The sequence below is a fragment of the Cydia strobilella genome, chromosome 11 (assembly GCF_947568885.1).
Source record: "Cydia strobilella chromosome 11, ilCydStro3.1, whole genome shotgun sequence".
NCBI classification, from domain to species: domain Eukaryota; kingdom Metazoa; phylum Arthropoda; class Insecta; order Lepidoptera; family Tortricidae; genus Cydia; species Cydia strobilella.
In genome coordinates this window covers 16744480-16768499 of record NC_086051.1, presented here as the reverse complement: position 1 = coordinate 16768499, position 24020 = coordinate 16744480, and the positions used below count along the sequence as shown (strand labels likewise).

The 24020-nt window shown below is 39.2% G+C and overlaps 1 protein-coding gene and 1 non-coding gene across 4 annotated transcripts; both read left to right on the top strand.

Moving 5' to 3' along the window:
* The first annotated feature begins 116 nt into the window (after window positions 1–116).
* Window positions 117–23048, top strand: LOC134745637 (protein lifeguard 1-like). 3 transcript variants are annotated; one of them, XM_063679752.1, is made up of 8 exons: window positions 117–303; window positions 871–952; window positions 11368–11558; window positions 13296–13400; window positions 15267–15373; window positions 16188–16347; window positions 20636–20765; window positions 21325–23048. In XM_063679752.1, exons 2-8 carry the CDS (start codon window positions 949–951, stop codon window positions 21552–21554), a joined length of 927 nt encoding a protein of 308 aa, XP_063535822.1. In that variant the 5' UTR covers window positions 117–303; window positions 871–948; the 3' UTR covers window positions 21555–23048. The 3 variants fall into 3 exon arrangements, with proteins under 3 accessions (XP_063535822.1, XP_063535821.1, XP_063535823.1); XM_063679751.1 differs by lacking the exons at window positions 117–303; window positions 871–952 and adding an exon at window positions 1000–1051; XM_063679753.1 differs by lacking the exons at window positions 117–303; window positions 871–952; window positions 11368–11558 and adding an exon at window positions 12122–12140.
* On the top strand, window positions 14707–14779 carry Trnak-cuu (transfer RNA lysine (anticodon CUU)). Its single transcript has one exon. It is a non-coding gene; the product is annotated as a tRNA-Lys (tRNA).
* Window positions 23049–24020: the final 972 nt, after the last annotated feature.

The following is a 24020-nucleotide window of genomic DNA, read 5'->3' as shown; positions in this document are numbered from 1 at the left end:
TCACGTTGAAGTTATTTGACAGCTTAAAATTGTACGCCAATGAACTTCCATAGAAAATGCTAGTAGGTTGGTACGTCATGTCATGTCATTCATTGAAAAATTTAAAAGAAGTGAAATCATAATCACAATCAGACGTCATAAAAACGCGAGATTGACTACGCGGACTACCATAGTATAATTTTATCAAGGCCTTGGTGAATAATCGTTCTTCACAGTGATATTGTTTTATTCCTGCTTTTCCAAGTAAACAAATAACTGTGTATACGTGTTTGTGTATTTTAGTGTTTGAGAAGTGCGTATAAGGTGAGTTCATTAAAATGGCGTAATACCCAACACGAAATGTGTAGTGTTTTGAAAACAGATCGATCAACGAGTGCGCCGCTAAGTCTAGCATGTTCCACAGCACTCTTCACTTTCTCCATTTGAACTAAAAGTGGAACTACCAACACTTGAAATGATTTGAAACATACTTTATAGACTAGCTAGAGGGTTTTTTACCTGACGGTAATAATATCTTCCGAATTGTTTGTGTTGTATGTTTCTTGTATTGCATCATGATAAAATATAGATTTTTCGGAAGTTAACTCCCATGGCAAGGTTCTAAAGCCAAGGTTTGTTTTAAACCTTGATTCATATTGTATTTTTTTGTAAAAATTCTACTTAATATTTTCTACCCTGGATATGCTAGAAAATAAGAGCATAATAATGAAATTGCTTTCAATGTCGTCCTTATTGTGTTCCAGTAATATCTTTTTATAATTACAAACTGCAGTTTTTTCTTTTCTAGAACCTTGATATCAAAAACAAATATTGATATTATGTCCTTCTCAGTACCAGGTATCTTATATATGCAACAATGTTTATTTACAGAAAACCCAAGACTTGTGTAAGTGCTCCAAAACGGATTCCGACAAGCTAAACCCCAACCAACAGCCAAATTACAACACCATGTGTATGTATACCTTTATTTTTAGTTTTTTCTTAATCTCTTCTTTTTTTTTCTGCAGCCAGTAGTGGGAAATGTGGCAGAATCCAGGAGTTTATCCGGGAGGTCTTTATTTATTCAAATATTATAAATGTTACACTTTGTTGTCTATGCCAGTGTGTGATAAAAGACTTTTATGTTTGATGTGTGGAGCTCTTTAAATTTTATTTTATTTTTCTAATTAGATAATACTGTAATAGGGTTGTTGACACATGTTGAATTAACTAAATCCAGTCAAATAGATAGAAAATGAGCAATTTATCACAATAAATTGGAAACCTAAATAATATATGAGAATAATAAAAAACTACAAGTTAAAAAAAACCTTTGATTCCTTACATTTTATAAAAAAATAATAATAATTGTGTAGCAATACGCAAACGCAATATTTCACAGACAAAATCGCAATTCCCTTGTCTTCCATACATTGAAGCAGCTTCTAAGCAATAGTGACATTGGTGACGTCACGATGTATTGCCATTTTGTTAGGAGCGTTTCGTCAGTAAAGTGTGTGCCAGACTGACTACCATTTGTGACTTTTGTATTGCTTTACGGCAATGGGTCCCATACAGACATTTGATCCTCAAAACAAATCTGATCGACTGATACCATTAATATAAAAATAATTAATAATTGATATAAAAATTTGTCACATACCCTATTTATGATTTTTAATATTCCTAATGTAAGAACAAAAAATTCTTTTTTCATGCACTGGATAATTTTAAATGCACACCTGGCACTATTTTGTCTATGGCATGCTAATTTGTGATGTCAAATCCTGTGTAAATATTATGTTGTTATAATATTATACTTAAGAGTTATCAACCTTAGCCACCAACATAAACCAAAGTTATGCTCTCATTTCATAACAACATCCTAAAAAAACATAAAATTGGCATAAACATTCAAGAAAAAAATGTTTATTTCTAGTATTAGATTTCAGTGGTAGAAACTGCAATACAAAGAAATTAAAAGTGAGTAGTTTCATACACAAAACTTCCATACATGAGTGAGACTTTGATTGTATGCGAGCAGCTTATTGGAGGTGGGTTTGTGTGACTCTTAAATTAACTAAATACTGAGAATCCTCATGATCAGACATGAGTCATACAAATTACATGAGACAACATTTACACAAGGTTGGTTAAAACTTACATAAGAACACTCACTTTTCACATTCTAGGCACACTATTTACACCTTCTCTAAAGTATGGGGTCAAAAGACCCTATGCAAAGTTTGCTTAAAACATTCAGCATCAGCTACATGCTACGATTGTAGCTGATGAGAAAAATGCTAGCGAATAGCGCCTACCAAGCCTAGCGGGTCGCTGGCAGTGAATGTGTTAACTATGAATCACACTAATTGCCACAGCGAAGGTTTTAAAGACTTAAGTAAAAAACAATATAAAATAGAATAGAATATATTTTATTTGTAGTAATTGTACATCGTCATATTAAAATTATTTGCAGTTAGAAGAACAATACAATTATTAAATTAATAATACATTTAGGTATATGCAAGTCAATACGTTTCTAATCCTTATACTCCTTTTATTGGGCAATTTTTTAAAAATATACTAAATCAGAATATATGTATGGCATGTAATGCATAAATTGCTTCTATAATCTTTATCATAAGATTCATTTAAAAAAATCATCATCATGTCAGCCGATAGACGTCCACTGCTGGACATATGCCACCCCCAAGGCTCGCCACTCCGACCGATCCTGTTCCGCTCGCATCCACCGAATTCCCGCTACCTTCACCAGGTCGTCGCTCCATCTTATTGGAGGCCTACCGGTAGTTCGTCTTCCGGTACGCGGACGCCACTCCAGAACCTTCCGGCGCCACCGGCCATCAGTTCTGCGAGCAATGTGCCCCGCCCACTGCCACTTTTTTTTTTTTATGATGAATAGGCAGGCGTTTGACCACGATCCCACCTGATTAAGATTCGCAATTCTGCGAGATATGTCGGTGGCCCTAGTTTAAAAAAATGCTAGCTGTTAATACACCTGGAGATTATTATGACATTTGCAGTAAAAATAATATCCAACGTCCTATAGTAAATAATTGAATTTCCTTAGCCTACCTCTCCCTCTATACCTCTTAAAAATCTGAAATAGTTTTGATTAACCAACATAAAAATAATTCAAGTACATAGGAAATTAGCTTTAAGTACTCACGGTTTATGGTCTAAATTCAGTCATTTCTTTCTTATCATTACAGAGAGTGAAATTACACACTTAATGTGCTTTTGCATACCTGCCCAGTGCCCACAAACAGCTTACATGCATTTACTTTATTACCACAGCTGTCAGTTAATTTTAAACCTTATCTTCCACAGTTAGAGTTCAAAATTAATTGATAGTGGAATGTACATGTTTAGTCACAGTTTGTGTTTGCAAATGTATCTTTATTTCTTACTGCTTGCGGTCTAAAATGAGTTGAGAACTGTACTTGAAGTAGTCATGTGACGTTGTGTCTGATAAATTTATTGTGTAGTGTACTTTAAACAGGAATTGTCTCGTTATTTTCTATTATCCTTGTAAGACCCACCATACAAAGTTCTTCCTAAGTTTAATTTTGAACCTTATTGTATAGCAAATTGATATGAATTCCGTTTATTTGAGAAAACAATGAATCAAAAGAAATGCTTTATTTCTTGCTTTGGATTTAGATTGTAATGCATATTGAGCCTTACGAGGTTATAATTATGAAGTAAGGGGCCCACTGATTACCAGTCCGCCGGACGATATTGGCCTGTCAGAACAAAGATTTGACAGTTCGGAACAACTGACAGGCCAGAGACTGCAGGCGGATTGGTAATCTGTAGCCCCTGTATGGGCCACTTGCACTATTTACTAACCCGGGGTTAACCGCTTAAACCTGGTGTTATGGTTACCAGTACAATTTGGCACTGGGTTAACGGTTTAACCGGTTAACCCCGGGTTAGTGGGATGGTGCAAGTAGGCCTAAGCTATAATGTTGAAAAGTACCTGCTTGTCTGTCTCAAAATAGTGCTTCCCTTGGCATATAAACTTCTATACTGATATTTCGAAATCCTATTGTGCGGCATTTGTATATGTTTTTCTGCAATTACTCCTAAACATCAGTTTATATCTATTTTCTGAAATGTTTCTATGTTTATAAACATGTTATGTTACTTAAATGGGGTATTTTCTATGAAAAGGGTCCTTATTGTCGATGGCGCTTATGCCGCGCAGCGTCGCGCGGCATTGTATTTATATCGGAGCACCGTTTTTAATGGCGTAAGTGCCATCGACGATAAGGTCCCTTTTTATAGAAAATACCACAAATGTTAATGCTATGACATGATGACAGAGACTTCCGCTAATATTATTAGTTCGTATCGGCCACCGGCGGCGTCTCATTATACGAGTGAAATTATGTCACCTTCCATACCTGAGGGCAGCAAGATGCCAATCTTTTGCGCCGTAACGAACGATAATCTCTCTATCACTCTTCTATATTGGTGTGACGGAGACATTAGCGTTTCGTTCGCTACGGCGCAAACGATTTTGTGATGTCTATTATCTGTGATCTTAATTAAATTTAAGTACACCTACCTGAGCATTATTGTCTTCGATCCATCAAGTGTTTACCTACATGTCACAGTTTGTTAACAAAATTAGAAAATTCTTCTTATTTGAATTTGAGCTTTATTGCTACATGTTTTAAGTCTGTTTTCCATACTTTAATGTTATATTGGATATGACGTTTTAGAAGTAACGTGTTTAAAGGTGGCACATTCAATTATATCGTATTATCGCATATGACGTTCGATTCCATTGCTATTCAAGCTTCAAACGCTCAGGACGACCACTGTAACGCAGCGTACTACGTAGGTGAACAACACGCGAACGCGAAGCGAAGCGATGCAGCGCGGGGTGAATCAATCCTTTGATACCTATAGAAGTGTTCTACGTGTGCGATCTGGTTGCGAACGCAAGCGCCGTGGGCTCGCCGCGCCGCGCCGCGCCGCTTCGCTTCGCGTTCGCGAGTTGTTAGCTTACGTAAGACGCAGCGTAAACATTTAGCTCCATTCCCCTCTCTTGTTTATCGTTGCATGTCCAAAAACAAGAGCTATAGACATATCCGATATTCGAATTTCGATGTTAGCTTAAAGTTAAACCAACGTAACGAAAATAACTCAGATCAGTTTGCACCGTAGCGACTATAGCGAACGATACGCTCTATTAATGTCTCTCTGTGGCACTAATATGGAATTATGGAAGAGTGATAGAGAGATTACCGTTTTGTTCGCTACAGCACAACGCAAACGATTGGCATCCTGGCTAGGGCCTCAGAGGGCCTGCCGCGAACCCTTAGTTCGTAAATTGCGGAACTATTTATTAATCTGTGATTGCGGGGATCTTTCTCTTTTACTCCAATGAAGGCGTAATTAGAGTGACAGGGAAAGATGCCCGCATTTCGATTGCGAACTTCGTTTTTCGCGGTTACTGCCCATAGAGCTAGCTTGGCTAGGGATTAGTTATTTTGTGGCTAGGGTCTTTTATGTTCCAGGGAACCTACCGCGAATAGGGTTGTCATATGAAAGGTTGTCAGGGGAAATCCTGACGTATCTAAGGCAAGTTGGCAACCCTAACTCAAATATGCGAGAGCGATATAGAGAGTCAGATATTTATAGAAATTTATATTTTTACAAGCTTTTTATTAACTTGCAATGTACGGAATGTACCTATGTATGTATTACGGGTCAAATATTGCAAGTTGAATTTGACCCACTTCACGACTGCCAATGAAGCTGAATATTTGCATACATATATAATTCGGATGACAATGCAATATTATGGTACCATCGAGCTGATCTGATGATGGAGACAGGAGGTCGCCATAGGAACTCTGTGATAAAACAACGAAACCTAATTGTGTTTGGGGTTTTTAGAATTGTTTCGATGAGTATTAGTTACCTGTGGAAAGAAAAGTACAATCAGCGATAAAAGCTTCAAGCTTGTAGCAAAAATGATTTTTTTCCAGACTTAGGTATTTATATTCAAACCCTTTAAAATAATCCGATCATTACTACGGCAATTTTAACTTAACACACACGCAAGACGACCTTGTGAAATTAGCAATTGTTTTGTGCTAAAAGGTCAACCACATTCAAAAATCGACATTAGGGAATTGTGATTAGGTTCAGTTTGGGTCCGAATAGATTTTCAGATGCGGTTAGACTTGTCGTATAAATCAGTAATCAAAATTCAGCTTTAAGTAATTGTAATTAGGTTCAGTTTAGATTTGGATAGATTATCAGATTTTCTAGACGTGTAAACTGACGACCGGGGTAGTAAAACTTCTCTGTCACACTTACGCGGTCGTAGCAAGGGTGAAAGAGATAGTAATATGACCCCGGTCGTCAAATTTGAGGATACTATAATATGAATTGGTACTTATTGGAATTTCGACTTTAGGCAATTGTGATTAGGTTTAGTTTGAGTCTGAATAGTTTTCTAGACTGCTAAAAGATGTGTGATACTGTTATGACAGTCAGTTGTGGTGGAATATTATTGGTGTAATGTCGACGGTGAATAGTGAGATATTTGTTATTTTTAGTAGATAAGAGGAAGGATATGGAAATTAGTGAAATTATTTCATCAAAATTACACAGGGCCTGTATATCTATAATTTAGGAATAGATTGTACCTACTACTAACGTATTATGTAGAAGTGAATTTCACAGAGATGTTTGTGTTTTTTGTTACGCTGCGTCTTACGTAGGCGAACACTCGCGAACGCGAAGCGAAGCGGCGCGGCGCGGCGGGCCCAAGGCGTTCGCGTTCGCAACGAGATCGCCCACGTAGGACACCTCTATAGATATCAAAGGAATCCTTTGATATCTATAGAGGTGTCCTATAGATATAATTTGAAAGGATTGATTCACCCCGCTCCGTGCCGCGCCGCTCCGCGTCGATTCGCGTTCGTGTGTTGTTCGCCTACGTAGTACGCAGTACGCTGCGTTATTCTCTTTTTATGTTAGGGGACTTATTATAATTTCCAAATTCTAATTTTTGATAAAATTGAGAACTTTACAGAAAAAAAATGTTCATATCGTTCCTTTATGGTTGAAGATCATGGTCATCTCAACACTTGTTTATATTTATGTGTAGATTAAAGATATTTATATTACTAAGGTACTACTACGAATACTGAAGATCTATTGTCGTTGAAACGACTATATGCACTGCATATTGTTTTATCTATAAGTAACAGTTCCCACGAAACATGTGTTACAAGGTACAAGAGCCATGCATTCTAATAGGATTAACATACTTAAGAGTCGGTTGATTGTCTAAACATTTTTTCTATCTATGATAAAACGGAAACAGTGTACTTATTAATGACATCAGTAGATCAGGTTTGTTTAGACGATCAAATGTCTGTATAAGACCCATTGTCTTAAAGCAATACAAAAGTCACAAATGATAGTAAAAGTCAGACAATCGCACTTTACTGACTTTACTGACGAAACGCTCGTAACAACACACCGTGTAACGTCGTTTTTGCTCAGGTTAGAAGCCGTTTCGATGTATGGAAAATATGAAAATTGCGATTTTGTCGTTGAAATATTGCGTTTATGTACAAATTGCCATTGGACAAACCCTGAAATCCCACGTAGGGTTACTTCTCAGGAATGCTCTAACGGTAATATTTTATTAATTAGAACAAAAAAAAAACCGGCGAAGTGCGAGTCGGACTCGCGTTCCAAGGGTTCCGTACATTACACAATTTTTAACAACGTATTTTTTATGTGAACGTGAGTGAAATGTTTTTAAAAAACCCGTAGCGGTCGGATCAAAAACTATATAATTAAGTCCGACTCACGCTTGACTGCCCATTTCTAATAGGTTTTCCTGAAGAACTATTTTGTGTATATTTTTCAAAACTTTAGACCAAGTAGTTTCGGAAATTAAGGGGGGGGGGGATGGTAATTTTTTGTCTATTTTCTTTAATAACTTCTAAACTATTTATTTTAAAATTACAAAACAAGTTTATTTAAGATTCTTAAAATAAGGTCTTTCATTTGATATGTAACACGATATAGTTTGAAAAACTTTAATTTTTAATTTTTCTCATTTACCCCCCCAAAAGTGGCCCCCATGTTTAAAATTCATTTGTTTACGTTACATCCGTCTGGGTCACAAATTTACATATATTCTAACTGTTAGAACAATCATTTGACAGTTCCGAACAACTGACAGGCCGATATCGTCCGGCGGCATGGAGACTGTATAAAGGAGCCAAATCTCTATGTATGAAAAGTGTCCATCAAAAAACAGTAATTAGGCGGCGCCACCATGCACCGAAATACTACCAATAACAACCTACGTAATTTGGTAGGGTTATTTGTTGCCTTATATGGTTCATCTTATACTCATGTCCCAGAGCCTAACTAGCGCCACCGGAGAGATTAGGAACTATTATTTAAAGCTTAACGCGGTCACTTTTACAACAATTCTGCCATAAGAGATTGCGATCCTTTCTATGCCATCCATAGTCCGGCGGACTGATAGTCAGTGGGCCCACAGGCTACGAGCTTCCGATCGAAACACAATTCGTTTCTGCATTGTGTTACTCCAATCGATAACCCGACTTGTAGGTAAATAGCAGTTATTAAGTGTCTTTACAGCGTGTTAGACGGTTTCAATCAAATACAAGACTAGTTATAAAAAGTTTTAAAATGTAATGTAATGTAATATGTAATAATGTGGGTGTCTCAGGTGTCGCCATCTGCGTTAATAGGCAAGTTTACACTTAATGCAACTAGGAAATAAATCAGATTATTTTTATAATGAATATCAGTGTACATTTTAAACAAGACATTATACTATAGTGTATAAATTGTGACGGGTGCAGCTGCCGTGACCGGGTGGCCTGGAGGTTATGACGTTAGCCGCGAAAGCTAGGACGCCGGTTCAAATTCGGTCTCGGGGCTCTCCCGCACTGAAGGGCTTGGTCACTATACTACTATTTCTTTTACTTCTTGTCCAGTAGTTAATGGTTAAGGCGGTTTCCTGAGCCAGAAGGCGAAAAATCTCCTTATATGATCCTGTTTTTCTAAGAGGCGTTGATATTCGTAGACGTGGAAAAAATATATGTAGTTCTTGACTATATTATCTTTAATATCATAGCTTCCGATACACGAATTATGACACTTCGCTCGATACAATTAATTCCCAAAGTAACCTCTAACTCGGACTTTTAATCCAACTTTACTCGGTTATTTATTATGTGATACTATAAACAAAAAAAGAAGAAAAAACAATCTTAACTTAAATAGTAATTTCATAGCTTTCGAATTTCGATATTGTAGGGTAACGTTTTTAAAATAAATAAAAATCGACAAAATTCGATCAAAATTGACACTTGGCGCGCATGATCTTTCCCGTTCTTTCTTGCGAAATGTGACAGAGACAGCGGCAAACCGATGGAACGGCCTTAACCTTCTAACAACCGACATGGCACCTTAGGGTAGTCTAGAAAATGCACTTATAGGTCTAGTAAAAGTTTCATGGTTTCGAGATATTCGAACGTTTCTTTATTTTTAAATAGCTAGCAACATAACTTCACTTTAATCACCATCTATCTAAGCAATATCTTTATTTGTAATGATGTAAATAGGTATGTGAATAAAGTTATTATTAGGATAGGATTAGGATATTTAGGATAAACTAACATAGATATAAGTATTAGTTTTTACTGTACTTCTATCAAATATACTTTGGCTACTATGGCTATTTATTTATTTAATCGTACGGCATAGTAAAACAGTTATAGATACAAAACTTAGTCCAATCAGCCACTCGATGGCCTCGTCGCTAAGGACGATCAGGTCTTCAGGAGGTCCATTGGCATAGCGCGTTATGGGGCAATCCTCTATTATGTTTGGTAGTTTGTGCAGCCTCGCCACAACTGCAAGCCGGGGATTCCATGGCTATATATTGATTGATTGATTAAAGGGCTGGCATCCAAGCCATAAAATTCCAAAATAAAAACAAGAATTTGACACAATTATTAGGGATTGACGGGGCAAGCAATGCTGGCGTCTTGTTTAAAATACTTCCAACGCCATTGGACGCATTAAATTGATTGAACATTATATTGAACATGACTTATCCTAGCGTATCGATTATTTGATTGCTTAATACATTCATGTATGCTTTTATGTTGTTGAAGGTTGAAGTCCTTTTAAAAGAACGATGTTATCTTCTGTAGTTGCTATTTTCAATAATCATACGTACAGTCAAGTGTAAAAATATGGGTGCACACTCAAAAATATGTCCCATTGTAGTTTTTGAGTAAGTTATATGCACTCATATTTTTACACTTGACTGTACAAAGTAAGGACGGTAAGCGCGAACTGTTTCGTACATAGACCTGCCATGTCCTATCTCTATCGCACGCATATTACTGTCCCACTCATTTACCGACGGCATCATCGGCGGAACAGCAATAAAATTATATGCGCGTGCGATAGAGATAGGAACAGGCGGGTCGATGATCGAAATTGTACTTAACGTCCATATTTTATTATCAAATTCTCCTTAACGTCCATATTTTATTATCAATTTCACTGCATGTCAATGTCAGTGGCGATAATAATAATGTAGTAAATACGGGAACATTACACTAACGTCCATCCTGCTTTAAATCCGTTCGTGGTTATGTTACACATGTAATTATTGTATAGTCGCCATCGGATATAATGGAGCGGCCAATGTGTTCAAAAATAGCTGTACAGGCACTTTAACGCCTTGACAATACAGGCGTGTTCAGATATTTGTGAGCACCTTGGCTGCTCCGATATATTTGATGGTGACTGTAGAGTAAGCTGCAGTTTTTTTATATGAGTGTCATTGATTTGAGTCAATCGGTCCTCGGCCTCGCTAAAATACTGGCGGCCGTTCGCTCTTTGTTTCAATAAGAACTGTATAGGTAGTGGATTGCGGTGTCTATACTGACTCCTCCCTGCATAGAAAATTGTTTACATGGGGGGAGGGGGGTTAGTTATCTCTGCAGCTTACTGTGTACTACGTAACAATTTTCTACTACGTACAATCCGCAGCGAAAATTGTTTATCGTGTGATGTGTTCAGGGTGTCTAGCCAAAGTAATAATCGCTTGCGCTACGACAACGAAACCCTTTGTGTCTCTCTATCACTCTTCCATATAAGTGCGACAGTGACAGTTGCGTTTCTATCACTACGGAGTGTAAACGATCGGAATGTTGACTATGCACCCTGAGATCATTTTGACCACCTTACCCGCTTTGCTATTTCTGTTGCTGAATGAATAAGAAACAATCATCAATTACTTACAATTCTCTTTTAAATCCACAGACCAGAACCAGGGTGGGTACCCGCAAGGTGGATATCCGCAAGGAGGCTACCCGCAAGGTGGCTATCCCCCTCCAGGTGGCTATCCGCCGCAAGGTGGCTATCCTCCGCAAGCTGGCTATCCCCCGCAGCCTGGCTATGCACCTCAGCCTGGATTCCAGCCGGGCTATGGCGCTCCGGGGTATGCTGGTGAAGTAAGTAGATAATTTTATCTTGGCTTGTATTTACCTGCAGGTTGGCTATATTCTCCCCAAGATGGCTACCCTCCTCAATGTGCCTATCCTCTGCAAGGTGGCTATCCGCCGCAAGGTGGCTATCCCCCGCAGCCTGCACCTCAGCCTGGATTTCAGCCTGGCTATGACGCTCCGCGAATTTTTTTAGGTACCTAACTAATATTTTGCGGATATAGGTAGAATATTTTAATTGTAAACCGTCGAAACTGAATTTTAATTGAATATTTTATTATAAAAGTTATATTAAAGCAGGAAACCGCTCTTTAATCGCGTTAACTTATAAAAAACTGTAAAATGAAATAAGTAATATAAATCTAGTAGGTTATGAATTAAAAATGGTTGATGGTTTATTTACAAATTATAATAAAAGTTAATAATTGAAAAGTACTCCAACGTTTCGATCGTACAACAAATTGTTTAAAAAGTGCAAGTGGAAGTAGAATTGGATAGAAGTGTATTTTTTTTCTGTTGAACGCCAAATTATGACTTAAAGATGCAATATGGAATACAATGGCATTTTCAGGACAAAGTGTTGTTTTACATGTATGTCATGTTTTAATAAATATTACATTATAAATTGTAGGTCATGCTAAAAAGAATTCACATTAAAATTGTCAAGAAAATAAAAAAAAAGAATCCCAAACTGTTATAATATAACAATAGGCGCTCGGTAATCCGGCACCCGATGTTTTCTCCTTTGCCGGATTGTTGGGAGCTTGGGACTGACGGATTAGTGGATTTGTATGAGAAATAAAAGCACGAAAACAAACACGTAGCACTACCGAACAGTGCAAACGCTCTGTAATTTAAAATGGGGTTAAAATGCCGGATTATAGAGCGCCATCTAACGCTTACTGACGAACGCCAAAATACCGAGCGCCTACTGTATTTAATAGGCACGATTTCGGAATGTTACGGTTTTAGGAGTCTCCAAAATATATAGAAAGATCTGATTCCATATATGTCATAAAGTTCTGTATTCTCTATTGTGTCATATTGAAAAACGTCGCATTGTGGTTAGATAACTCATATTACCAGTGTAAAGTCATTTAAGTAGCTTCGCCACTAATGAAACCAGTTTTAATCGATGATTTTTTAAGACACGGTATGTAATAAGCTACATTTTAACTTACTACCAACATAAGGAGGACTATTGAAAACAAAATAATTAGTCAGGTTTAAACTCTTTACTTCCTAGGCCTTCTAGGGTATGCGAGACCGGTGGCTCAAATACTTTTCTTACGATACGATCCTGACTGAGATTTCCGGTATCGATTCGAAACCGGGAATTCCCGGGACTTTTCGTTACTGAGTTTATTTATTGGAAGCCCCGATGACCTGTTCTCACTTACTTCTGATGCAGCTCAATGGCTGAGAACCTTGATATAAACTTGTGACGTAAACATACCTGATATATTTTCGATTTATTTGTGATTTTGCCATTCGATTAAATAAATAATTGTTTTGCTATTAGTTCTGATAAATGAATGAATAATTTTTCGTCCGCTTTTTGTTTTACGGATATCCTTTCAAATATCACATTTTAAGACCCGATGAACCGGGATTCCAATTTTTCAGTACCGGTTTTGACTGTCTTGAAAATTCCCTGGAAATCCCGGTACTTTCAATTATTATTCCCTGCACCTATACCTACCCTATTTTTGACATACCTACATTTGTTAATGTTTTTTTTTTCAGGCGGGTGGATACGGACAACCAGGCGTATCAGATTTGGGGGAAGATGGTTCCGTCAAGGGGTTCGATTTCAATGACCAGAGTATTCGCAAGTCCTTTATTCGTAAGGTAAGGGTTTTTTTTTTATTATTTTGTGCCCACTGTTGGGCCAAGGCAGTCGCTACATAGACACAAGTGACTCAACGCTAACATGCGTTTTGGTCATATATATAGTATATACAAGTAGTTATAGATGCGCCACCGAGCGGCCGGGGGTAAAGGGGCCCACTGATTATCAGTCCGCCGGACGATATCAGCCTGTCAGTTATTATTAACTGTCAACTTTTTGTTCTAACTGACAGGCTGATACCGTCCGGCGGACTGATAATCAGTAGGCCCCTTAATAGAGAATATTCATATAAAATTTATACTACGCAATTTAACCGGTTTGCATGTCCAATTCCTTGCGTATGGATGTGTGCATGAACAGGCACACATAACCCGACCATGAAAAAATGTTCGGTCAGTGATAGAGACAAAACATGGCATTATAACATTTAAAACTTTCGCGGTTTAAACACATATTAAATCACATTTAGAAACGGGTCTATCGCGAATTTATTTTGTTACCTTTATTTACCGACGTTTCGACACAGGTTTCACTGGTCGTGGTCTGGGACGTCAGTTAGCCGCGACCACGACCTGTGTCGAAACGTCGGTAAATAAAGGTAACAAAATAAATTCGCGATAGACCCGTTTCTAAATGTGATTTAATAAAACATGTCATTATTTTCTATTTCCTCTTATAGGAATCGCAATAAGGCTATCTTTCTCTATCAAAGCGTGTTAGGCCCTTGGTTCTGGTCGTCCTGCCATTGCTTGTTTAGTCGGTAGCTGCGAAAAAAAATAATGTTTCTCAATGATATGATCTCCTTGGTAACAAATTTTCCCTCTGGGTTATATCATTTGGTACTGACCTTTTTAAAAGAAGTGCCAACGCAAATACGCGGATCCCAGGCTTCACCCATGAATCAATATTTAAAAAAAAAATATGCAGATCGACTTATTTCCACAATAAGCAATTTTTTAAATAGGTTTTAAATGTTTTAATAGGTAAAATGTACCTAGCTTTAGAAAAATAATTCATTACTTAGATAAATAAGTTACTTGACGTCGAATTACTTATTTAGGACTTTTTTATCGTATTTATTTACGTAATACGTATTCATGACCAAAACTTTACTTTTTATTTAGCAATGCCAGTATTATATCAAGCTTAGCGAACCGTGAAGAATAACTGTCGAAATATCGTAACAGTCATTTGTACGGTTAATTTTAGACTTTATTCCAATGAAGTTAAAGTTCATATTTGCCATGGGCGTTGTATAATGTCGTGTTGACAAGGTGTTCCCTAATTTCGATGGAGGTGTCAACTGCCCGGCTAGCTCAGTCGGTAGAGCATGAGACTCTTAATCTCAGGGTCGTGGGTTCGAGCCCCACGTTGGGCGAAATCTTTTGTTTTTTATTTTTATTTATTTATTTAGGCAACAAACAGTCATATACAAAAATAATGTAATAATAAGTACACCTTGAGTGCCCTACCTTAATAAAATAATTTCAAATCTAAAGTACACAGCTAGTGTATTAGGAGCAGTAAGCGGAAAACAAAGCTATCAATGCGTAAAGTGCACTTTTTGTGCATATGTCGAAAGTTTAAAGGGTCATATGTACTGTAAAACGTTGTTCGATACACGTGCGAATAGGTAATTTACAAGGTATCGTTAGTGCAGCAATAAAATGTGCTTTATGGAATAAAATTAAATGAAATGAAAACATTTATTTCGGATACAATAATCCATAATTATTATGTTAGGTATATATTGATATACAATTAAACAATTTTTTTAAATACCTGCAGTAATAAATAGAATGACAGGTTTGTGTAATAAAATTGTCTCATAATATTATATAATATTTTATTTATAATGTCTTCAGGTGTACTCCATTTTGATGTGTCAGCTGCTGATCACTATGGCGTTCATTACACTTTTCACCTACCACGAGGGCTCCAAGGTGTGGTTTAGATCACATTCCTACATGATGTAAGTAAACAACTTCATATGCAACTAACTATAACCAGGGGTGCGAAACTCCTCCTTTCGGGTATTCTCGGCTCCGTTCGGCTCAGCATTGCATTGCAACAATTATTAGGGTTGACACAACTTGACGTCCCTTTGCGTGCACGACCGCAGATAAAATAATTACTTGAATTTTGACAACCCTAAATAGCTGAAAGGGATAGTGCCATATATTAGAAAGGGACAGCATGATTCGTCCCTGAATCGGTGTCAAACTTCGGTTTTGTAGGAAGTTTCCTTTCTGTACGGTAGTACTATTATTTATTCTGTACTATAACTAAGTTTTGACAGCTATGTATGTGTGTTCGTTTGTGTCACCGTAGCTCTTAAACGGGTTAACAGCGATAGCGAGCGGTTCGTTTGCTATGTGATGTAATCTTTCTTTTTTTAAATTCAAAAATGAGATTACAGTAATAGTTATAATATAAGCACTTATCTGCCAAACTGCAGAGCAGTTTGTTGGCAGAAAACTGAATCAACCCTCCACCATACTATTATTATAAATATTAGGTAATACTTTGAATGTTATGAAAGTAAAGGAAGCGAAAGAGGTATGTCAGGATCGTAGCAAGTGGAAATCCGCGGTCTCTGCCTACCCCTCCGGGATTTCCCGACATGCATGGGATTTCACGCCTATTTAGGCGTGATTATATGATTTATATGTATGTATGGTATATGCTTTTTTGCAGGTCGTTGGACACCCCTGGCCTGAAAGGCCAGTGTTTTATAAAGTTCGTCTACTGTTAATGATTATTAATTTTCATTTTTTTTCTTCTAGGTTTGTAGCCCTAGCCGTGGTTATAGTCTGCCTGATCGTGATGGCGTGCTGCGGCAACGTGCGTCGTCAGGCGCCGTTGAACTTCATCTTCCTCGGCATCTTCACTCTTGCGGAGAGTTTCCTGCTCGGCGCCGTGTCGAGCACCAAGGCGCCTGAAGCGGTAAGTCTGAAATTTCCGGTCACTCACGCAACTATCCATTTGCTATCTCGGTCATTCACCATCTCGGTCACTCACGCAATTGTCTACTTTCTATCTCGGTCACTCACCAACTCAGCTGCTCCGTCACTCAGCCTGTCACTCACCCCAGCCACTCGCTCATTAGGTTACTTATCCATACGGCCATTAACCTGGTCACTCGATCACTCACTCAGTCACTCACCCAGTCGGTCAGTGACTTGGTCATGACGTGTGACTTGACATCTCGCTCTGCACGCGCTGTTTCGCTTGGCTTGTATAGTGCGTGTGCTGTATTCAAGTGATGGCGTGCAGGTTCGTAGCCCTAGCCGTGACTATAGTCTGCTTGATCGTAATGGCGTGCTGCGGCAACGTGCGTTGTCAGGCGCCGTTGAACTTCATCTTCCTGGGTATCTTCACTCTCGCTGAGAGTTTCCTGCTCGGCGCCGTGTCGAGCACCAAGGCGCCTGAAGCGGTAAGTCTGAAATGTTCGGTCACTCACGCAACTATTCATTTGATATCTCGGCCACTCACCATCTCAGTCACTCACGCAATTGTCTACTTTCTACCTCGGTCACTCACCAACTCAGCTGCTCCGTCACTCAGCCTGTCACACCCCAGCCACTCGCTCATTAGGTTACTTATCCATTCGGCCATTAACCTGGTCACTCGATCACTCATTCGGTCACTCAGTCACTCACCCAATCGGTCAGTGACTTAGTCATGGTGTGTGACTTGACATCTCGCTCTGCCCGTGCTATGCCCCGCTCGGCTCGTACAGCGCGTGTTCGCGTGACGGCTTGCTTGCTTGATGTTTTAGGTAGCTACATTAAAAAAAAACCTTCCAAACAAAAATTATGCTTTCGAATTTATTATCTAATTCGTAATTCGTTTATTGTCTGTTATTTATTTAATCGAATGGCATAAAAAGTCACAAATAAATCGAAAATATAACAGGTATGTCACAGGTTTATATCCAAGGTTCTCAGCCATTGGGCTGCGTCAGGGGTAAGTGAGAACAGGTCATCGGGGCTTCCGGGGTAGGCTCTGAGGGGGCACTCCTGGACTATGTGTTGGACAGTCTGCGACTCGGCGCCACAGTCGCATCTGGGCGAGTCGATCCATCCACAAAGATGTTTAAAATGTGCGGTACGGCCGAACCCTGTCCGCATTCTATTCAGCTTGCACCATTCATGTCGCGGGAGACTGAACCCCTTCACTTTCACACCGGGTGAGATAAGGCTACTAACAGATAGGTCTGTCTTTGACTGCCAGTCAGAAGACCACTTTTCTTTAAGGCTGTGTCTGGATTCTGTTAGAGTCTTAGCCAGCTTACAAGGTGGGTGACGTGATTTGAGTCGATGATAATAGGGGTTAAGGAACTCTTGACGCCCGGGGAGGACCACTGTAGTTATAAGTTTTTGGGTTTCCCTTAAAAGGGCCTCTTCCCGTCTCAGTCTGGCAGGAGCAATGTTACATAGGACCGGGAGCCAGTAAGTTGGAGTGGAAAGAATGGTGCCAGAAATGCATCTCATCGACTTGTTGAGTTCCACGTCGACTTTCCAGCCACACCGGTGAGCAGTAATCGGCAGTAGAGTAAACGAGGGCCAGGGCTGAGGTGCGCAGGCAGTCTGCATTCGCTCCCCACGAAGTACTAGCAAGTTTATTGAGGATGTTGTTCCTGGTTTGCAGTTTTCTACCCAATTTTGTAAGATGTTCTTTAAATGTGAGTGAACGATCTAAAGTGACTCCCAAGTACTTAGGGGCAAAGTTGTGCGTCAGTCTTTTTCCCTGCCAGTGTACATTTAACTCGTAGTTTGCCAGCTTGTTGTGGAGATGAAAGCAGGTGACTTCAGTTTTTGCGGGGCTAGGAGTGAGTCGCCATATTCGCAAAAAGGAGGCCATCCTCTCCAGGTCTTCAGACAAAACTAACTCGAGGGAAGCAAAGTCTTTGGCTTGAGTGGACAGCGCTATGTCGTCCGCATAGATGAACTTTCTGACGTTGGTGATGGGAAGATCATGGATATATAAGTTAAAGAGTGTAGGAGCTAGAACCGAGCCTTGGGGGAGACCGTTATTTAACTTTCGTTGCCGGCTTGATTTGTTGCCAAGGAGGACGGTAAAGAGCCTCTGCGCTAACATGTTCGAGATGAGTTTCATGATCTTGATGTTTGGGACTACGGAGAGGAGTTTAAATAGTAACCCATCCCGCCAGACAGTATCATAGGCGGCCGTGAGGTCGATGAAAGCAACGCCCGTTTTAAACCCCTTCTGGAAACCTGCCTCAATATGGGACGTGAGCGCTAGCACCTGGTCAGCGCAGTTTCTACCAGTCCTGAAACCAGCCTGCTCGGGTGGTAGTACCTTTTCTATTAGAGGCCCGATGCGCTTTAGCAACAGCTTTTCTAGGAGCTTGTAGCAACTGCTCAGGAGTGCTATAGGTCGGTAGCTCGAGGCGTCACTCGGCGATTTTCCCGGTTTGAGGAGTGCTATGATTTTGGTCTCTTTAAACGCTTTAGGGAGGAAATTCGACGACAAAATATCTGAGAAGAACGCAGCCAGCCAGCGGTGTGAGTTTGGGCCCAGGTTGAGTAGAAACTCGTTGTACACTCCGTCTGTACCAGCCGCCTTCCCTGGTTTCAGGTTTTTGATTGCTTCCGAAACTTCTTCTATAGAGAAAGGTATGGCTAGGCTTAGGTCCGTTGTAAGATTTCGTTTCAGGGCTCGGAACTGGTTTTGGATCGTTCTGGTGTCTGTCTTCAAACTCTTTGCTCTAGAAGTTTCCACTATCCTGTTGGCGATCAGGTTCGGATGAATGTCTGAGCTAGCAGGTGGAGTCGATATTCCTTTTCCAGTGAGTTTATTTAATGTGCGCCAGGCTTTCCTACTGGAGTGTCTGAAGTCCAATTTGGAGACAGTATCTTTCCATTTTTCCTCGCGGTTTTGATCCAGTGACTGAAGCAACTCAGCTCCGACATCACAGTCGCCCGTTTTGATGAAGTTTTCATAGAGGCGTTCGATTTCCTTGTTCCATCCGGGAATGTACTCCTTTCTATACCCACGCTTTACATGGGACTTGGCTGTTTTTAGCAGCAGGCCTACGAGGCGTCCGTAGTTTTGGGCGGTGGCAGGAATAAAACGAATGCAGGAATCCACTTTCTTCCTGTAGGCTTGCCAATCAGCCTTGTTAAAGTTCCATCTCGGGAGTGGCATGGAGTTGACCACAGGTATTTTGATGCCAACTTCCGAGAGCACAGGGCGATGTTGGCTGTTAGGAAAGTCGTGTAGGATATTCCTGGTGGTTGACAGGGGGAGACCATTGCAGTCCCGAGTGACGAAAGTCAGGTCCGGGTTATAATCTTTTTTCCACCGCGCTGAGTGAAAGGAGCCTTTGTCTTTGGCGTTAAACACTAAGTGTAGGTTGTTACCCTCAGCCCATTGAGCAAGGGCAATACCGTTGGCATCATCGTTTTGGTATCGCCAGTTAGTGTGGTGGCTGTTAAAATCGCCTGTATAGATGCAGGGGTGCTCGAAAGTAGGGATAGTGTTATCTTTCCATGATGCGCTCGGCGGTTTGTAGATGTTAATTACACGCAGACCGTTGACTACGATTGCAATTAGGCTGTAGTTCCCAGCGTCGGCGTGGTGGATGAGATTGACGTCTTGCAAACTGCTTTTAACGTAGGTAGCAATGCCGTACTTAGGGTGATTGATGGCCTTGATCAGCGTGAAGCCTTGGATGGTTGCCCGGGATTCGAAGTCCTGATCGTCCTTAGTGTGGGTCTCTTGGATTGTGACAACGTCAGCTCTAATATCATATAGTAGCTTTTGCAAGTAGTCCGACTTAGCTTTACTAATTCCTTCTACATTCAGCTGACATATCCGGATTGAAGGGCCGATGTCTTTTGTCGAGTGACTCTGTAAAGAGCCGTTCGCATGTGGTAACATTCCGATTGCATGTATATCTTCGATTCGTGTGAAGCGCTGCGAGGTCCTTCGAGAGAGAACAATGTGCAGCGGCCAAGAGTTGCTGCTCGTTTGGCACCACCCAGGGGACACGTGCAGGGTGACTAAGGGTATTCTACCTGCGGACGTGAGCAACATTCATCCCCCTCTCTCTCTATTGTCTGTAGAACATGGGTACATACAATGATGGAACATAATGATATGGAATCACCACGGTCTTGCCATTAGGCGTACAAACAGTTCTATAGTTCAGTATCTAGGCGATAGTTTATTTTATTTTTTTGCTCATATTAATTGTACGTTTCAGGTGATGATGGCAGTGGGAGTAACGGCAGCTGTGTGTCTCGCCCTGACAATATTCGCTCTGCAGACCAAATGGGACTTCACCATGATGGGCGGATTCCTCGTCTGCGCTACGGTTGTGCTGCTATTGCTTGGTGAGTTTTAAGACAACTTGCGGTCCCCATTTTCTAGAAAATGTAGAAGTCTATAATTAATGGCTTTTGCGACACGCGTTTGTGTGGGAAAATATGACAAATATGAAATAAAAACCGAGAATTTCATGACTTTTCAAGTGCCATTGTCGGAACTGACCATCACTGAAAACCATCCGGAAATTATAGGTCGAATTTTAATATGCGTGAGATGTGTCGAATCTTTAACTCACTATCGACATATTAGGGTTTGTTTTTCATAGGTATCCCAGACTAAAATTCTACCTAATCTCTCTGGTTTTGTGCTAAAATATAACTGGATTGAGCAGTTAGCAAATCCAAATGTCATTTCAGTATCTAGGGCATAAAAACAAGTAAGCGGATGCCAATCGGACCCCAAGCTCCGATGAGCCGTGGCTAGGTAACACAAACCGGTTTTCAATTGTATGAAAATAACCGGTTATTAACCGAAATTTCATATAAATAAAAACCGGTTTGCATTCCCTAGCCGTGGCAAAAAGCCGGGACGACGCCAGGAAGATGATGACTTTCGTATTCTCAGGTATTGTCGCCATGTTCGTCCGCAACAACACCCTCCAACTCGTGTACGCATCCATCGGCGCCCTCATCTTCTCCATGTATCTCGTGTACGACACGCAACTCATGATGGGCGGCAAGCACAAGTACAGCATCAGCCCCGAGGAGTACATCTTCGCCGCCCTGAACTTGTATCTGGATATTATTAACATCTTCATGTACATTCTGACTATCATCTCCGCTACGAGGGATTAAGGTTGCGTTGTTGAGACGGAGTCGGAATATGTGGCACTTGAATTTGATACCGCATTTAAAGTTCGTTTAAACTGCGCTGAGTTTAATTTCAGATTTAGTAATTGTTTTTTTTTTTGTTGTAACGTCTAACGATATTGTGGAGCTTCAAATTTTCGTAAAAAAAAAACAGATGTCTTCATGTTTGTGCATGTGACAGCTGTCATTACAACTTTAAAGTCTTTATTTATTAGGTTTATACACAGATTGTCAACTTCAGATTTATATGAGGGGTATCAGATTTGAGTGAAGTTTATTGGGGTAAAATACCGATTGATGGCCCTGAAAAGTCACCATTTTTTGGGAAAAACCCTCTACTGCTGCTATAAAATAAGGTTGAAGTTAGCAAACATTGGTGGGATGCCAGCGATAAGGTATTTTACCCTAAGGGCAAAAAGGTGACGAAAACTCACACGCAAGATTTTACAACTTTAGTTGAAAACTATGACAATAGATTTCGAAAAATGTAACTCATAGTACATACTTTTATTTTTATTCACTTAAAAAGTAATCGAATCTTGCTAGATAGTGCGTAGTTTGTCGTCATCTTAATTAAAAACTTATGTTAAATTAGAATAGTGAGGTATTATGATATTTAACCCTTTGACCGCCTAGAACGTCCATACACGCGCATAGAAAGTGCCCTTAATGCCATGACGTGAATGAACGTCAAGAAGTAACGGACAAAATATGTGATTAAAAAAGTTTCTGTATTTTTATTATTGATTTAGATTTTTAAACGAATAAACCAACTACTTAATTAATTTTGTTTAGATTTTTTTGGGACTTGGCGGTCAAAAGGATTGTTATTATTTTGTGATTCTCATTAATTTGTCATCTCTTTTTGTCGCATGACATTTAAGTTGGCATGTTGATTGAAAAACTCAACTATACTTATTTGTTTGGTTTGAGATTCAAGTAAATAATTTGAAATATTAGTCCCAATCTTGTTTGCTGCTATTTATAACTTATTTATAATGTTAGTAAACTCGTTTTTTTTTTTCTCGAATACTATATAGGATTCCACAAAGGTCCATATTAACCCTACCCTGTACCTACCCTAAGTGATGATTTTCATTATTTTTCTTTTTATTAGAAAGCAATATAACGAATCAATATAAAATACGAATATATCTATAATAATAATCTATACCTTTCTTAGAAAACATTGCAGAAATTATTAAATTGTAAAACGGGATAAGTCGCGTACATATTTAAGTTTTAAGATTTACCGAGACCACGGGGACAGCGCCGTCCTCGAAACGTCGGAAGTTAATCATAAAACTTAATTTGTCTTATATAATGTACAAACTTAAATTATTACAGTGTTAGTACATAAGGCTTTATTATATGTAATATTTACACGATTTTGGGTTTGATAATCAATGGTGTTTGCATTTAAGGTCCCCGTAGACGGATAGTTTTATTGATATATTGAGCAATAAAATTGACCGCCTATGAGATGTGTTTTTGTCCTAACCCAAAGATATATTGATAATCTACCTGATTTAATTAACCAATAATATACTTAGAGCTGGGGCCTATTTCTCGAACGATATTAAACTAATATTTCTTTTTCTTGATGGACTTGAGGGCGGTGTTGCCCGTAGCCAATGTCACGTAAAAGGGTAGGAACAAAATAAATGCTCTTAGAGCACGACGCTGTTCGGTGGTTGTTGTAGTTGTCTCGTAAAACCGATAGCTGGATTTTACGAGAAGCACGTGGACTACCGGCCGTTGACTCCAAAATGGTGGTTAAACACGCTTTGAGATTAATTATCCATTCACTGCACACTACCACATTAGATTATTGTATAATAAAGCTATCGATATTACACTTTAAACAATATTAATGAGCAAAAAACATAGGAATTAATCACGAGGCTACTATCAAGATGGCGTTCGAACCGGAAGTCTAAACTAATATTATTAGTCCACGAACTGTCAAATCGTATGGGTTGTCATGACAACACACTAATAATATTAGACTAATATCGTTCGAGAAATGGGCCTCTGGTGATATTTTAATGCAATTTTGACAGTTCATATTATAATTGATATTAGTTTGACAGCTGTCAAAAATGTATTTAAATGTCACCAGTTTGTACCGATTGTCAGATCCATCAACACACACTCGGCATCAGACATATTTGACCGGCAACTGTTCTCAAAAACATCTGAACAAGTAACATGAAGACTAAGTTTTGCAATAGTTTTGTAATGTTCAATAATGCAAAATCAACTTTATTTCCTACAGTTAAGGTTCAAATTTCACCGGCAATTAATTATTATTTAAGGCCGTACCTTAGCAGGTTTTGTTCAGGTTTGTTTGTAATAGAGGATTTGTTCAGATATTTGTGAACGTTCTGACTGATCCGATATATCTAATGCGACTACATCGAGAAATAATATTAGTCATTAAAATAATTA

Bases quoted from the DNA above. Each gene is read 5' to 3' on its own strand.
- LOC134745637 (XM_063679751.1), top strand. From the start codon at position 1,021: ATGTGGCAGAATCCAGGAGTTTATCCGGGAG. The intron at 13,401-15,266 runs GTAAGGGTTTTT...TAATGTCTTCAG, and splicing joins GCAAGTCCTTTATTCGTAAG to GTGTACTCCATTTTGATGTG. The intron at 20,766-21,324 runs GTGAGTTTTAAG...TCGTATTCTCAG, and splicing joins GGTTGTGCTGCTATTGCTTG to GTATTGTCGCCATGTTCGTC.